Source organism: Chanos chanos, chromosome 2 (genome assembly GCF_902362185.1).
Source record: "Chanos chanos chromosome 2, fChaCha1.1, whole genome shotgun sequence".
Classification (NCBI taxonomy): Eukaryota; Metazoa; Chordata; class Actinopteri; order Gonorynchiformes; family Chanidae; genus Chanos; species Chanos chanos.
Window position 1 is genome coordinate 15,928,681 of NC_044496.1, and position 15,388 is coordinate 15,944,068.

The 15,388-nt window shown below is 39.9% G+C and overlaps 1 protein-coding gene across 2 annotated transcripts in view; it reads right to left on the minus strand.

Annotated features, from left to right (window-relative positions):
* Positions 1-1,218: 1,218 nt before the first annotated feature.
* LOC115805432 (A-kinase anchoring protein 13) overlaps positions 1,219-15,388 on the minus strand; it is a 41,212-nt gene continuing 27,042 nt past the window's right edge. The window contains exons 15-37 of one of the 2 annotated variants that reach the window (XM_030766012.1): positions 14,842-14,884; positions 14,334-14,445; positions 12,490-12,652; positions 11,716-11,783; positions 11,512-11,581; positions 11,255-11,399; positions 11,011-11,123; positions 10,641-10,787; positions 9,543-9,793; positions 9,061-9,186; positions 8,801-8,918; positions 8,144-8,395; positions 7,957-8,033; positions 7,195-7,376; positions 6,888-6,970; positions 6,540-6,722; positions 6,164-6,325; positions 5,858-5,928; positions 5,411-5,455; positions 4,977-5,024; positions 4,382-4,813; positions 3,742-4,045; positions 1,219-3,571 (exon numbers count right to left, since the gene is read on the minus strand). In XM_030766012.1, coding sequence (XP_030621872.1) covers positions 3,513-3,571; positions 3,742-4,045; positions 4,382-4,813; positions 4,977-5,024; positions 5,411-5,455; positions 5,858-5,928; positions 6,164-6,325; positions 6,540-6,722; positions 6,888-6,970; positions 7,195-7,376; positions 7,957-8,033; positions 8,144-8,395; positions 8,801-8,918; positions 9,061-9,186; positions 9,543-9,793; positions 10,641-10,787; positions 11,011-11,123; positions 11,255-11,399; positions 11,512-11,581; positions 11,716-11,783; positions 12,490-12,652; positions 14,334-14,445; positions 14,842-14,884 — 3,254 coding nt within the window. In that variant the 3' untranslated portion in view covers positions 1,219-3,512. Of the gene's footprint in view, positions 3,572-3,741; positions 4,046-4,381; positions 4,814-4,976; positions 5,028-5,410; positions 5,456-5,857; positions 5,929-6,163; positions 6,326-6,539; positions 6,723-6,887; positions 6,971-7,194; positions 7,377-7,956; positions 8,034-8,143; positions 8,396-8,800; positions 8,919-9,060; positions 9,187-9,542; positions 9,794-10,640; positions 10,788-11,010; positions 11,124-11,254; positions 11,400-11,511; positions 11,582-11,715; positions 11,784-12,489; positions 12,653-14,333; positions 14,446-14,841; positions 14,885-15,388 lie in introns of both variants that reach the window. The other variant, XM_030766011.1, reaches the window with a different exon arrangement.

Genomic DNA, 15,388 nt, shown 5'->3' on the forward strand with positions numbered 1-15,388 from the left:
TGGCCTGGAAGAGTAAAGCTCTACTTTTATCCGTGTATGATGAAAAGCAAGGCCAGGGTTCCATTGGAACTTGAAGAGAAAATTACACCAGAGTCTACCCCTTAGTGGGTACTGATTTGACCAGTTCTCTCTACATCTCAGTGGATCTTGTTAGTACTTTTTCAACAGTCAGTGAAGCCAACTTTGAGTTCAAGGACCAAAGGAGTCTCACAGATACTAAAAAAATAAGTTAATTAAAAATAACAATCAAAATATGAATATCAGAAGATATTAATATCATTACTTTTTGTGATAGTATTTTGATATGTCACTGTATTTCTGCAGTAAATCATCAGATGTCCAGAACATAGTGTAATGATTACACAAGCCAGTATACACAAGAGCACCATCAAGAGGCAATGTAAGGCTAAAACTTGCATCAGAAAGGTTTGCTTAAATCTTTCTCTCAACCTGTACTCCATTCAATAACACAGATTTCTCAATTAATAGCCTCCTCTCTCTTTATCTGGATTGCTAGATTATTATTTGTTATTCTCTTTAGCAACAGGTTACACTGCAAGTGTAGTAGACCCAGACTGTTCTTTTGGAGCATGTAGCTGTGACATGAGAATACTAGAAAATGCCGTTAGAAAGTATACTGAATGTACTTTGTTGAATATTTTTTTGAATACTGAATATTAAGACAGAGGCTTATCTGAAAGCTGTATTTTGCTCAATGTGTATCCCTCTTGTCTTTAGACCACTTATGCTTATAAAGAACCCTCTGACCTGTTGGAGATGGGCAAAAGGCATGAAATGTAGTTAAACTAGGTGCTACTGTAGGTATAAGAATTGGACAAGATTGGAATTGGACTAGCTACCAATAGCTAGTTAGGAATCTCAGTCAAGGTTGCAAAGTAGGACTTGGTGACCTCTCTAGATGTGCCACATGATAGAGACTGTAAAGTGATTTTTGGATTAAACATAGACTCTCTCTCTAAAGCAACTAACAAAACTAAACCATTATTTCATACACATACAATTTCCATGCCCACAAATGAACCATTTCCATCTCAAAAGGGAGAGAAAAAAACAATTTTGAATCGTGTTTGCCAAAAGACATGACATATAATTATATAACACATTCATAAATTATGACCTGTTTACCATAACCAGCAGTCAGCAACAAACTAAATGAAAACTTATTAGCATTGCTCAAAGGACTGACCAAAGAGCATCATGTTTTTACAATTTTTATTGTGTTGAAAACATTACATTTTATACCTCCACATGAGTGGACTTAAGATAAATAAAGCATTCTTACAAAATATTGGAATTGATCACAATTTAAACAAGTTAATATTTCATACTTTTACATTTAAATTTTTACACGATAATATTTACATAAAACACTATGACTTTCTTAATGCAACCAAGCAAGAAAACAAAAGATGTACCTTTAGTACAATAATCTTTTGAATTTATACCAGAGGAATCAGACTTTTCCTCCATCCTCCTGAGAAGATGCTGGGTTATGTTCTAGTGCATTCTGCCATTAGTTTAAGGCGAAACACTTTCCAAAATGATTTTTAGTAAATATATCAATTCAGCAGCATACTGCTTGATTGAGTTTTCCCTGCTTGTTCCTGATGAAAAAGGTATGTCTCTGAGAGTGAGATGTTTGGTGGGACTACAGACAGCTCATAAATCCTGAATTTCATAAGGCCATAGTGAAATTATTTTCAATTGTTTCAAACGTAAGCAATATGTAATTCCCTTTTCTCAGTTTGAAGAATCAGGAGTGCAATGTCTTAGTGGCATGCATTGACATATTATATATTTCTATCTTTTTACATATACTCTCTGATGTCAATTATCTGAATCAAGTTCAAATACAGTGAAAAAAAAGAAAGAAATACAGAACCCAAACCAACACCTTGGGGTTGCATGGAAAATATTAAAATCTCTGCTGCCCTCTAGGGAATGAACATTGTTACAATATATCTGCACTACCTGAAGAAAAGAATTAACACAGAATTTAAACACTATAAGGGTTTGTACTACTGAAGCAAAAATTCTGCTGAATGAGAGAATAAATAAAATGTAACAATCGCTGGTGAAATATGCATCTTAAAGCAAGCACAAATTTCACCATGAATCACAACAACTGGGCACACATTTACAAAGGCTGAGTCAACGGCCACTATCTGAGTAGAGAACAAAAAAAAATATTAAATAAGGATAATGTGAAAAAAAGTTTCAAAACAAAGACAAAGCCTAATATTGATCCTCTGTAGGTTTTACAGTACACTGTGCATTCTTGGCTTTTCTGTGCAGATATCATACCTGTCCTGCAGGTACTATAAAATAATCCAGAGGTCTATGGATTCATTCAATATTTACAGTTTTAGCCCTTCTGCTAAAAGTAATCAAGTTTAAGAACTTACATATTTTTCAGCAGTTTTTGATAAAGAAATGATAAGTACCCCAAGTTCAGAAACTTAAACTAGTCAGTGAAATATTAGAAGGGTAGTTCTAAAGCAGCTGTTACCCAAAATTTTGTTTGTTCTTTTTCCAAAATAGATGATCTTTGGATTAAAAATGAGTAAACTGATTGCCATTTCAGGACAACAAACCTTTTGTTTAAAGTGCTCTGTAGCATGGCATTGCTTTGAGGTGAAAAATAGAGAGTCATCCATATTATATACATGAAAGTGAAATATATAAACTTACTTTAAAATCTTTTTTTTTTTTCCTTTTTTCCCCTGTCTTTGTTTCCCTTATGTCCTCTTGAGACTTAACAATTCTGACTGCTGGTCCAGATATAATCAAATTGTATAATAAATGAGTGAAAGACATTTGCCAGTAGTAGTGAAAGACATAAGACAATAGCTTAAATGTCAAAACAGGACATGTCAAAGCTAGCTGGATTCACCACATCTCAAAGAAGTTAAATTACCATGTATAATTTTTAGCCTTGTTCGTTCCTAAAATAATTTTGACATTTGCCTATCAGCCATCAGCAGTTCAATGAATCTTTGTAGGAAAACAGATCAGTTATAAATGAATTCATAAGCAGCTGAGTTGTAAAAGGGAACAGTGGAGAAATACTGAGCACTAGTTAGTGCTGTTTTCACACTGTAGGCCTGCAACAGAAAAGCATTTTCCTGCAGCTCATGTGGGTTCAGATTTATGTTACTGCTGTATAAACCATAATGTTGATGGAAATGATTTTGTCCACATATATATGTCAAAAACAACAACAACGGTACTTTCAACAATAACAATAACGCTACTTTTACTCTTCCTCTATGAACAAGTATTTCCGGTAAGTAAGCATCACAAAAATGCAGCATGTTTAGTATTTAAACCTCACTTATGGATAAGGAGTAGGTTCCAAAGGAACTTGACTTCCATTGGGGGTCCATGGCATGCTAAGGGTTTTGAGGGCACTTTGGCTGGCAGTCTGCTTGACTTTACATTCAGCTGGTGAAAACAGCATGAGCGAGGTGACTGACAGTCAGCAGAGAAACTCAGCAGAAGAAAATTTCTCCATCCGTTGGAGGTTCTGTCAGTGGCAGCAGATGGGACTCTACAGAAAGAGCAGAAGTTATAGTAGGACAACTTCATTCATAATAGAACTGAAAGTGAGGATTCAAATTCTGAATGTGATATTGCATTTAATGAGAACTCATGTGATTCCTGTGTCATGTGCTTAATGTGAACTCTTGTCCACGTTATCGAGAAAAAGGCAATCACTACCTGCTTCCTGAGACTGCTGTGTCTTGTTCTTCTTCTTCTTCTTTTCTTTTTTCTCCTTAGTCTTGGCTAACTGTAAAAGCCTGTTAGGAAGCTGGTTTTGGGCTTCGCTAGTCTGGGCTTTGTGACTGAACGTGAAAGGGTTCATGGTCTTGACCTTGTGCTTGGAGTCCATCCTGGACAGTGAATTCTTTCTGTCTGCGTTGGAAAGATCACTCTCACCAGGTTCTCTGTCCAGTGAACTGCTGCTTAGCATCTGCAGAGAGTCCTCTGACGTGCTGGAGGGTGTTCTGTTCATCCTTTTCTGCTGCAGAAAAAAAAAACAGCACATGTCTTATAATCAAAAGGAGTCTGAAGGTCTGTTGTATCCAAATTGTAACCACAGCTATACTCTACAACTTGGTGCAGAGATACTGATGATATAATTTCATGCTAGTTAGAGCATGTTTTTATTATTGTTCAACATTTTCTTGAGTAATGAAACCAACACTGAACAATAGTAAATCTGAAAATGATTAACTTAATATGAAAAATTGTGAGCTGGTGCAAACAATGTTCACAGTAACATAAGAAACACAAGAAAAGTCAGGTTTAGATAAACTGTCTGTTCATATGAGTAATGGACAATGCATTGGGGTCTCACATCCGTTTGCCTCATTTGCTCTATCCTCTCCAGTTCCCTCTGGACCTGCTCCCTGTCTCTGTCCAGTCTTCTTTGGGCATCCCTCAGCCTCTCCAGATCTTTCTGGTAGTCTTCTTTTCGACCTTGCAGCTCCTTCTGTGCAAAATCCAGCTCTTTGCGCTTACGCAGCATCTCCTCCTCCTGCACGTGGAGCAACACCTCCCTGTCAGTCAACTGTTGCTCCCGTGCATCCCACTCACGCTCCCTTCGTTTCTTCTCCTCAGCGTGTGCAGCCTGCTGGCGCTGCAGAGAGGCCAACTCCTGTCTGTGGCGCTCCAGGCTCCGCTGTTTCTCCTGCTCAATTAGAGAGCTGGGTCTGGACCGAGATGCTGGCCGCTCATTCAGAGCCTGCCGCTGGTCTTCAATGAAAGTGTCTTGCTGCACCACCACTGCCTGTGCATACACACAGACGCACACACACACGCTTAGGCAGAGAATTCTACTGCTCAAAACATAAACCTGATACACTGATTTTCATTCAGCTATTCAGTTACACTAGGATGTTGAGAGAGAGAGAGAGAGAGAGAGAGAGAGAAAGAGAAAGAGAGAGACAAACCTGTAGTGAAGTCAGGAGGTTATGAAGGTTTGTGACACTGTGTAGGACCTGCTGTAATGGAGAAGAGGTTTGTCACTAATTTGTTTTTTAAAACCAAATATGAGCCCTACTGGTTGCATTTTACACACACACAGTGGGGAGCACTGAGGAATAATACAATTTCAGACTCATTTATCTAGTAAACAGTTTAATACAAATACATCCATTTCCCAAAATATATTATCAAGAATAAATTTGACCTGCTCTTCCAATTTTTGTCTAATTTGCTGGTAATTGGGAGGGAATACTATTCATAGTTGAGTAAGGTCTGTAAATGATGAAACTGAAAAGAGCTTTCTCTCAAACAGCAGGATAACTGTAACGCACACTGAAATGTGCTATGAGGGACACAAGAGCTGAGATGATTTGTGCAGAGCCTCTGTGAGAAGTCTTACCTCACTGTTCCTCTTGAACAGCAGCAGCAGGTTGGCATTTCCCCCCTGTGGAGAACAAGCAGAGCTGAGGCATGACTGAGTTGAGTAGAGTGGCTTTAATCAGCTGAGTCCCACAGCAAGCACCAGCTCAGAGGCACTCATTACGTGCATTAGAGAGCTAGGAGCGCTATGCCCTGCCAAGAAAGATGCAGACGCTCCTAATGGAGGCTTATTCATTTTCCTCCCTCTATTGAGTCCTCACAGAACTAATGACTCCCATTAGCCATGGTGCTCTGACAGGAAAACTAAATAGAAAATTTGTCAGTTACCCAACCAAACTGCTTTTGGGTACAATGTTTATGAACAGGCACGGAAATCCTGAGCCGCACAGCGCTTCTGATGAGCAATTCAATCCATGTTATTCAAATGAGAATCCTGCTGTCATACAGTAAGAGGAGCCATCCTTACCTTCTTCAGGACACTGTCTGATTCTGTCCTCCTCAGATCGCCTGTGTCTTCCCCCTCCTCTTTCTCTCCGTCTGCAATAAACACTTAATCCGTGAGCGCTGCTGAGAGTACTGTGTGTCACCACAGTTATATTTCACATGCTCAAATGAAATCATTGTATCTCCACTGTGTTGAGTTCATGATATGTATTTTTTAGTTAATAAAGAGCCACAATGAAAACAGTAAATATTAAACTGCACTGTTTTGAGGAACATCGGAGGTGTGTCAGGAAGGTCAGCGAAAAACCAGGGAGGAGCTCGTACTTACTTTTGGAAATGTTCATCTGGTGACTGTCGAAGCCTCCAAATGTCTCAGCCCTGCGTGGCAGACACACTGGCCCCACATAGCCCACACTTTCCTGAGCACTAACCACCTGCTGGCCTACAGCTCCTCCCAGACTGCCATTAACCAGCGTCTGCAACATCTCCACTGCAGTCCGCACAAACACAACATGACATGCGCCACACGTCACTAATCACATTACGGTAAGTGAGTTATAAGTCTACAGGGTAATCCATTCAAAAATAAGCATTTTTTTAGGAATTACATCACGTTATTGCTTTTTTCGATATGAAAATAAGAAAGTCGATAATCAAGACCAGTAACACGTTTCTTGTGGTTCTTGTCTGTAAGCACCACTCACCCTCTTTTAGAGCCTCTTTCATGATAGGTTCTCCTTTGGGCACTTTATCATTGCCGGCCCTAAAAAGCATCTTGATGGGAGAACTGTTGTCTTCAGGAGTGCTAAAGTCACACATATCACGAAAGAGTTTCATCTTCTCTTGTAGCAGAGCTACGATCTGGTCGTCCTTTCTCTGAAGCATATCTGAAAAGATGGGAGGGGTTATTCTCGTATTTTGGAATATTATCATTTTAATGTTAGTGGTATTTCATCAAACATTTTTTTTCCATGGTCTAAATAATCAAATACTTTGAAATGCAGAAGGTCGTGGACACAAAGGGAACACACAGACAGAGACAGTGACCTCACCTCTCATCTCCTTGGCTTTGGTCTCCAGCAGCCTCTTGTCATCCTCTGTCTCACTGGGGATCCCTTCATCATCATCCTTCCCTCTGTGAAAGCAGTCCTTTAGTTTAGACATATCCTTTTCTCTCCAGAGATTTATCCTCAGCTCCCCCTGCTACTAACTAACACCTCATTCTAATTCAGCCAGATTAGCCTGTCTGGGAATGGATGAATCGCTGTTTATCTTTATTTCTGTAGTTTGGCATAATCCTCAGATCCACAGTAAGAGGCTAGAGGTCTGATCTAGCGATGCAGAATTGCCGAGACTTACATTGAGTGCATGGCATCCTGAATTAGCTGCATCCAGGTGTTGCGCTCCTCTTTGGAGCTGGCGTACACCTCCACCATCTCTGGCTTCTCAATCCCTGCTGTGATGAGGAACAGACCTCGCTCCTCGTTGGCCACCTCACGCACAATGAGCTTCTGAAGGGAAATGACAGTGGCACGCTGGTCCTACAGAAGGGGAGGAGGGAGAGAGTGTGAGCAAGCGAGCGAGTGTGTGTGTGTGTGTGTGTGTGGGGGAGAGAGGGAGAGAGAGAGAGAGAGAGTGCATAAGGACCTATGGATGTTTCTAAGTTATAAGTCCTTATACGCAGTACACACTGGTTCATGTCCATTAGTGTTGCTAAGTCATAACTTCCTTTGATCCTTCTTACTGGTTTGGAGAATAAATCATTTAATAATGGAAAATAAAAACAAATCTTCCTATAATAAGTTCTCTTGTCTAAAGAAAATACATTTTTAATTTACCAGATTAAGTTTAAACAATGTAATGACCTAAAATGTTTTATTCAAGAGAAATCAACTAATAGAGATTTCACTGTGCCAAGAACCACATAAGTCAACTGCTGCTCGTTTATTAATAGCAACATCAACAACATCATGACCTGACTGCGTAAATTATATTGTGGCAATATCTGGTTGATTTTACAGTAGCAGTTTGCTGGTTGATATGAACTGCAGCACCAAGATAGGACAGTTAAAGTGAGAGAACCTTTTTTGAAAAAGACTGTGGAAACAATCATTCACATACCAGGGAGGCAAACACATATTTCTGGTCTTTCTCTTGAAGGAACACAAACACATCAGAGAGCAGCAGCCCTTGGACATCTGGGAGAGGAAACACATAATATAACACCATTAAATTCAAGGCCAAAAGGGCAAACGACTAGGGGCGAAAGGAGAGAGGAAGGAGAGAGATGTGAGAATAGTGCTTTTACCCTTTAGTCTGCCGGCAGCATTTTTCAGCTGCAGTGAGCCATCATGCAGCAGTTTCTTGCCACGCAACAAGTCCTCTCGTGCAAACATCTGGCCATTCTTCATGCGCGTGATGGACCTGCTGTCTGTGCGGTTGTAGATCTCCTTCAGCCGTCTTTTTTTCTCATGTTCGTTCACCTTATCATCCACCACAGCGATGACTTCTTTCACCAGCTGCAAGGCCTTAGTCAGCTCCTCATAATCCTCCTCATTCTCTGCAAAAAAACATCATACACACACACACACACGTCACATCATATACACACACACACATACAGATTAACAAGCTGGGGAGAGAGGGCTGAATATGGGACAAAGGGAAAATGAGCTTTTTGGTCACTTTCTCATTTAAATTAGACATGAAGAAAACAGCTCTTGGAAGTGGTTTCCTAACAGGAATGTAATGTTTACACAGTCCTCATATGGGTGCCATAAGACCTGTCATGGGATATGTCTATTTACTACACCACAAGGCCTTTAAACACAGATGGGTGGGGCAGCTAGGAGCTGAGTCCTAGTGATCTGGCAGCAGTTCCTGGCTGAGGCCCAGGACTTTAGAGCAGACAGTAGTCAGCAGTAAAAAGGGGTTTCATAGTGTAGCCCACAGTGCACAGTCTCACCTCTGGTGTGCTGGAGGATCCTTTGCAGAAGCACTGGGTATTTTGTAATCCGCTGAGTCACCAGTAATATACATTCAGGAACACCCAACCTCCGGACAATGCTGCTACTCATCTTTTTCTGAAAGACAATTAAGGGTTAGTAAAAAGGTCCAGTGTGTGCAAGACCAGAATATACTATCTATCTTCTTAAAACTAGGCTTCCTGACTGCCGACAGAGGAGTAAGGACATGTCTGAAGAGAATGGCTGAGTCCTTGGTTACCCTGATAAAGGACTGGAAGCGTTTGTCCCGGGCATGCAGCTCTTTATAGAGGTTAACTGCTTCGTTGTGACGACTACAAAATTTGCCATACACTTTCTTCATGCTCTCAGCATTGGACCCAGAGAACTGAAAGAAATCAATCAGAAATCAGTCACTGTATGTGCTTACAACAGAAAGACCAGATGACCGACATGCAGATGAGCTCAGGAATGCAGCCACACAAATCCAAAACTGAAAACTCTATTTTTAATTGTATTTTCATTACATTCATGACATGCCTCAGTCATTACAGTTAATGCATCTTATGAAGTTATTAAATACAAAGCCATTACATAACTGAACTATATGTTCAGTGCAAGCTTTCATAAGTTGACCTATATGTTTATAACTGAATTACAGACCAGCACCAATAGTTGTGTGTGCCGCGGAATGAGGAATTCAACTAAGGGTTATCGTAATTCCTCAGTGCATTATCTGCTCACCTGGTTTATGAGGATATCTCCAATCTTAGGAATGACAAAGCCAGTGTCCACTCCTTCCTGCTTGGCTTCTTTCTTTCTCTCTAGGAGGCAGATTAAGAAGTGTGTGTGCAGCTCCAGAAGATCATCCAAGGCAGGGAAAATGCGTTCCACCGTTTGGGCCTCCAAATGCACCTCTTTCAGCATGCCCTTACTGTAGACATCTGCCATGATCTTCAAAGTACGGACATGGTGCATCTCAGTCTGGATCACCTCTGGAAACCCAGAAACACAAGGTACTTTAATCAAGATATGGAACAGGAGGCCTGTCTCAGCTGAGGGCACTGAGGAGGAAACACCTATTGTAGTAAGATTTACTAGAATAGTAGTTTAGTAGCAGAGGCTAAACCCCACCACAATCACAATTCTTATTGTAGTCTATTTGATTTCAACGTCTGCTAATCAGGGTTGGGAATAAGGCAGTGTGCCGGCCCCCGGGTTTAAAATGCATTCATTTTGACAGGACTGGAGCATTTCTAATGCTAGATTATTGTACTGTTTCAATTAGTTGCGCAAAGATTAGCCATAACCCAATTCCAATCCAGTTCACATACAGATGGTTCATACGTATGTGCACACACACACACACACACACACGCACGCACACACACACACACACACACACACAAACATAATGAGCTCATTCTCATACATATACAGATTTTTTCACACCTCTCTGTCTTGCTCTCTCTGTCTCTTTTGTTCTTTTTTTCCTGCATACAGTATATTTCAATCATGTAACGGATAAGTCAATCAATTGGACATGCTGTTTAGTATGTTCTACGAACCACTCAACAAATGCATTAACAGGACAGATTCATTTGTCTACTGTAATATTTATCAGTGTCATGTGCCTTTTGCGTAATTAAACCACTGTCAGCAATTGCCTTGAGTATCGTTCTGTTTCATTTTCTCTTTGTCCCTTCATACATCATGTGAATTATCTTTAGTCCTCAGAGTGCCCGTATTTTACTTCAACATCCAGGGATCCTAGACACCTCTAGAGAGTAAGTATATTGTCGGGAAGAGGAAAACACAGGTATACGATTCCTATAGTCTCACCATAAATGATATCTTGTCTTTGAATATCATCTTTTGTCAGTTGCTTCAGGTATTTCTGATCCATAGTAAAACTCCAGGAATCAGCCTCCAGATCTTTGGCATCAGCCTCGAATTCTCCCATCAGCTGGCTGTCAAGTAACTCAGTTCCTAATAAAGACAAAGCCCAAGTCAACAAGTACAAATGTATACGCTCAAGCAAAAACAAAAACACACAATGACATTGCCTTCGCCTATGTGTATTCTAATTAACTAAATGAATAGAACTCAGAGTGAAACTGAATTCAGAGTAAAACTGTAGTTCTATGCTTGTCCTACCATTGCACACAGAGCATATCAAATGCAATAAATGAGAAACCAGCAGGCACCGCACCTTCATCTATCAGTGACTCTGTCGACTCATTGACCTTGTTGGACTTCTGCAGAGAGTCAGTGGAGTGGGACAGATGCTTTGGGCTCCTCAGAGGAATATCTTCTAACATGGGCCTACATGTGGAGATGAAAGGGAAGAGAGCAAGAGAACAGCAGAGGATCACAAAGACGTTCAAATTGTAACAATGCCAAAGACTGAGTAACATTTTGGGAGTGGACCAGTGGTGCTAGCATTTGAGACTCACATTGCGATGTTGCTGATAGAGATGCTTTTGGAGAGGTTGCTAGTATGAAAGGGCATAATGCTTGTGTGTCTCCTGGGTGCTGCAACCATTGAGTGCTCATCAGGTGGATAGATTGCTGACCTGGGTCTCTCCCGTAGCATGGCAGCTTAACACAGATATACTCAATGTCAAGGGGAACATTTAATCATGTTGTAGGCTCTGTTTGAACTACAAAAAAGTGCATTTCACTTCATAAAAGAATATGGAAACTAACATACATTTTGCCCTCAGAGTGACAGAAGGCATGGCCGCTGATTCCGGTAGAACATACTGCTGCTTATGCCACGTCTATAAAAAGAAGACAAAAATGAACACAGCACATGCTAAAGAAAAATGCAAAACACGACCATCTCGGATGAGTTCAGACAGTAATTTTAAAGAATCTCTTTAAAATGATACAGTAGGCAAAGAGTAACTCCCACCTTAATTTCACTCTTGGCACAAACAGGAACATTTTCTCTACAGCTCTTGTGAACGTACATACTGCAGTCTGAAACGAAGAAAGAATTTTCCGTCAAAAACCTTAGCTGACCTTTGTGCCTATAGAGCCTTCTCAAGTCATGCCGTTCTGACTATGATTTTCATAAAGAGTACAAAAAAAAAAAAAATCCAGGTTTAATTCCTGGGACTTTTTTCTTTTTAATCACGCTGTCTTTTGACTCTTTTGGCTGTTGAACAACCGCCAGTGACACTAATGGAATTCTCCCAGTGCTAGCCAGGAAACTCCACCAAAACCAAAAGTCCAGACTAAAACCCACAAGCTGTAGGAGTACAGAACCATGATATGGATTTTCTGTGCACGCCATCTGATGAAAGGAGTTTTTCAGATAGGATGAGCAGAAAACCATATATACAGACAGCAAGTGAACTTTTGAATGAAATCAGTTCACAGGTAAGTAAATAAAAAAAATCCTATCACTTTCAAAATGTCAAGATATTGCTCTACTGTGTTATGTTTAAGGGGAAGTAAAACAGTGTTTTACCAGAAACTGTTCCCTTTTTGAGCCGTGTCACTCTCTTGTGAAATGAGTGACATGTTTGTAAGACTACAGACACAACACAGTCTCTGTAACAGTTTTATGTTTTAATGCCACAAATGCCACATTTTAATGAAGCTGGGAATATGATAAAATAGGTTATATGTAGTCCCATGTAAACAATTACTTAAAAAGAATAATCGAGCAGCAGTTTCTCACCAGAGCACACGACAGCCTCTTTAGTGTTGAGAGTTTTGCTGCACTGATAGCATACAGCAGGATGAGGTGAGTTAACAGAACTGAAAAGGTGTCCATTTATGCTCTTCTTGTCCCTCTCCTTAGCCTCTTTGTCTTTATCACGACCCCTTTCTTTGTCTTTCTCCTGTGTAGGGCAAAAAGTGATAAGAAGAAGGAAGTGAAAGGAATCACTGTCTCTGCTGAAAATTCTCCTGGTTTTGTTCACACTCATTTTACCATTCTCTAACCAATTATTCACAGCTAATGATATGCTTTCATGTAGCTCCACTATCCTAAGTGTAATCTGTACTGTACAGTTAAGAGATCTTACTTTCTTTACATGGGGTTTTGCACAACCATAGGATAATCGCGTGCTCATGTCCACAACATGTAGCACTTTTTCTCCTTTTTCATTACCATTGACCAATGCAATTTGCCATATAAACAAATAGCTTATTGTTGTAAGTTCTCCTACTGACTAGGACAAGTTCCCAGTTGTAACTTTTGAGATGAACTAAACATTAATGTCACGGTTGCAAACACACACACACACACACGTACACACTCACACACACAAACATACAAACACACACACACACACACACTCGCACGCACACATAATATCGCTCTGTAAGTATATGATTTAAAAACTTCTTTAAAGATATATTTGAATAAATATCTCAGATATAAGATCTGTGAGGTTAAGTTGTACTAGGTTTTGGAATCTGTCAAGCTTCCAGGTTTTTTAGTCAAATTCACCCTAATGTGTCACTGTGTACTGATTTGGTACACTGATTAGACATTACAGCACATATAGTCGACATTAACACTGATTACTCATTATCATTATGACTGTTCAAGTCATTAAAAGTAATTTCAAAAACTCAGCAAGCTGTATACATAACTCTTCGAATGATGACATTAAAAAGCCACAAACACAAATCACTAAGCTGACCTCCAACAACTAAGAGTATTTTTCCACATTTCCAGCAGATGCTATGTTGCAGAATGATCCTACCTCTTGCCCTTTGACGTTCTTTAACTTCATATAATGGCCCTGCACCTTACAGAATTTTCTATGAAACATTACTCTGGGAGAAGGAGCCACAAGGTTTGTCAGCTGCGTGCACTGACAACACTCGTTCAGCTGACAGCGCACAGACATGGGAGGAAGCGGTGAGCCGAGGGTAGGAGGGGCTGCTTCCAACACTGCACTTAACGTATTACACCCATTTCTTATACATCTGAACCCAACCCATCTTATTTTTCATCACTATCCCCTAGGCACAGCACATTTAAGGTCTCTATTAGATAATCTAACTAGATTATATCCATCAAAAAAAACATACAACGCACAAAGTAACTGTGAAAATCAACAAGTAACATGGGTCATCTTTTTTTTTTTTTTTGATTGACGGGGGATGAGTTGATCTAATAACTGATCTAACGTTGATCTAACGTATTATGGAACTTCTCCAAATGAGGCATTCAGACTGAACTGCCGAACTCACAGCAGAGAATGAAGCCATGCTATGTCTCATCTTCCTGTCTGACTTCCTTTACCACTCACAGATAACATATTACAGACATGCTGTCCCACAGTGCACTTCTCTCGGAACAGTTCCCTAAAGTTAAAAAAAAAAAAACTCTTAGCTATTTTACGTGACGATAGGAAATCTAGCTCCTCGATTACGTTATATTATAACTTTCTCTCAGTGTGTCACTTACTCTTCATCAGAGAAGAAATACGTCTTGGAGTTTAACGTTGCAAACTGTTACTTGCTTGAAAAGCAGAATGAGGAAGAGGGTGTTGCATGCAGACTTACCCTGGCCTTTTTGTACATCTTGCTCTTGAGATAACTGAAGGTGCGGCTCACTTTGGTAACACTCTTCACCTCAAAATCACCTCTCAACGGCCCTGGCTCCTCCTCTGTGATACTGGCCAAAGCAAGAAGAATTCAGACATAAGCTCACAGACAAAAGGCTGCAATTGTTTTGCACACTGTGCCTGTTAAATTACTAACTAAATAAATGAATCAAATCAGCTAAATTCTCCAGGGTATGCCAGATAATACCTGTCAGTAAACAACTGAAATAGTTAACACATTAAATCATATGATACCTACGCAAATTAGGCTGATTTGTTTTGAATGATCAAGTTAGACAGAAAATGAGCACAGGATGAAAAAAAAAAACATATTGACATATTTGTGCGACCCTGTTCAATGCAGCTGAATTCAGGTCACAGAGAGAGAGCTGTGTAAACAGTAGTATGAGCTGATGTAGCGTATCTCAAACGTATAATTACTGAATGAGATTTGACAGGGTGCCCACCTGTGTCCCAGGGAGCTTGTTGTGCTGGAGAATGAACTCAGGCCTGTGGAGAGAGACAAACACACTGATGATGAGCTCATTTAAAGAACAATGGCTAACCAAAGGGCATGATGGGCCTAGAACATTCCTGAGATAGTGGCACTTTGCATCGTTTACCTAGTGGGACTGGGAGACACAATTCCCCACAAACTCAAATAAAATTGGTTTGGTGAACATAGGCTGATATGTTTTCAATAGGTTTTTTCTTTTCAAACTGGAAGTTTTATTGTATTCTCTTTTTTTGAGGGTTTTTGTGGTGTTCTTTTTACACCTAGACTGAGAGAACTATATACTGAAGAATAAATCCATAAGTACTTTATGATCTTATTTCACTGAGGTTTGTTTTTCTTGCTTTAAGACACAATTTTTCAAAGATTTTGCTCCTGTGCTATACCAGCTGTGTGTATCATAAAAATGGCATTCTATCTTAAACATTTCCCTCCCTACAGAGTATTGGATATCAACAATATTTTACACTAAAGCATTCCAAACACAATGTCGCTGCCAG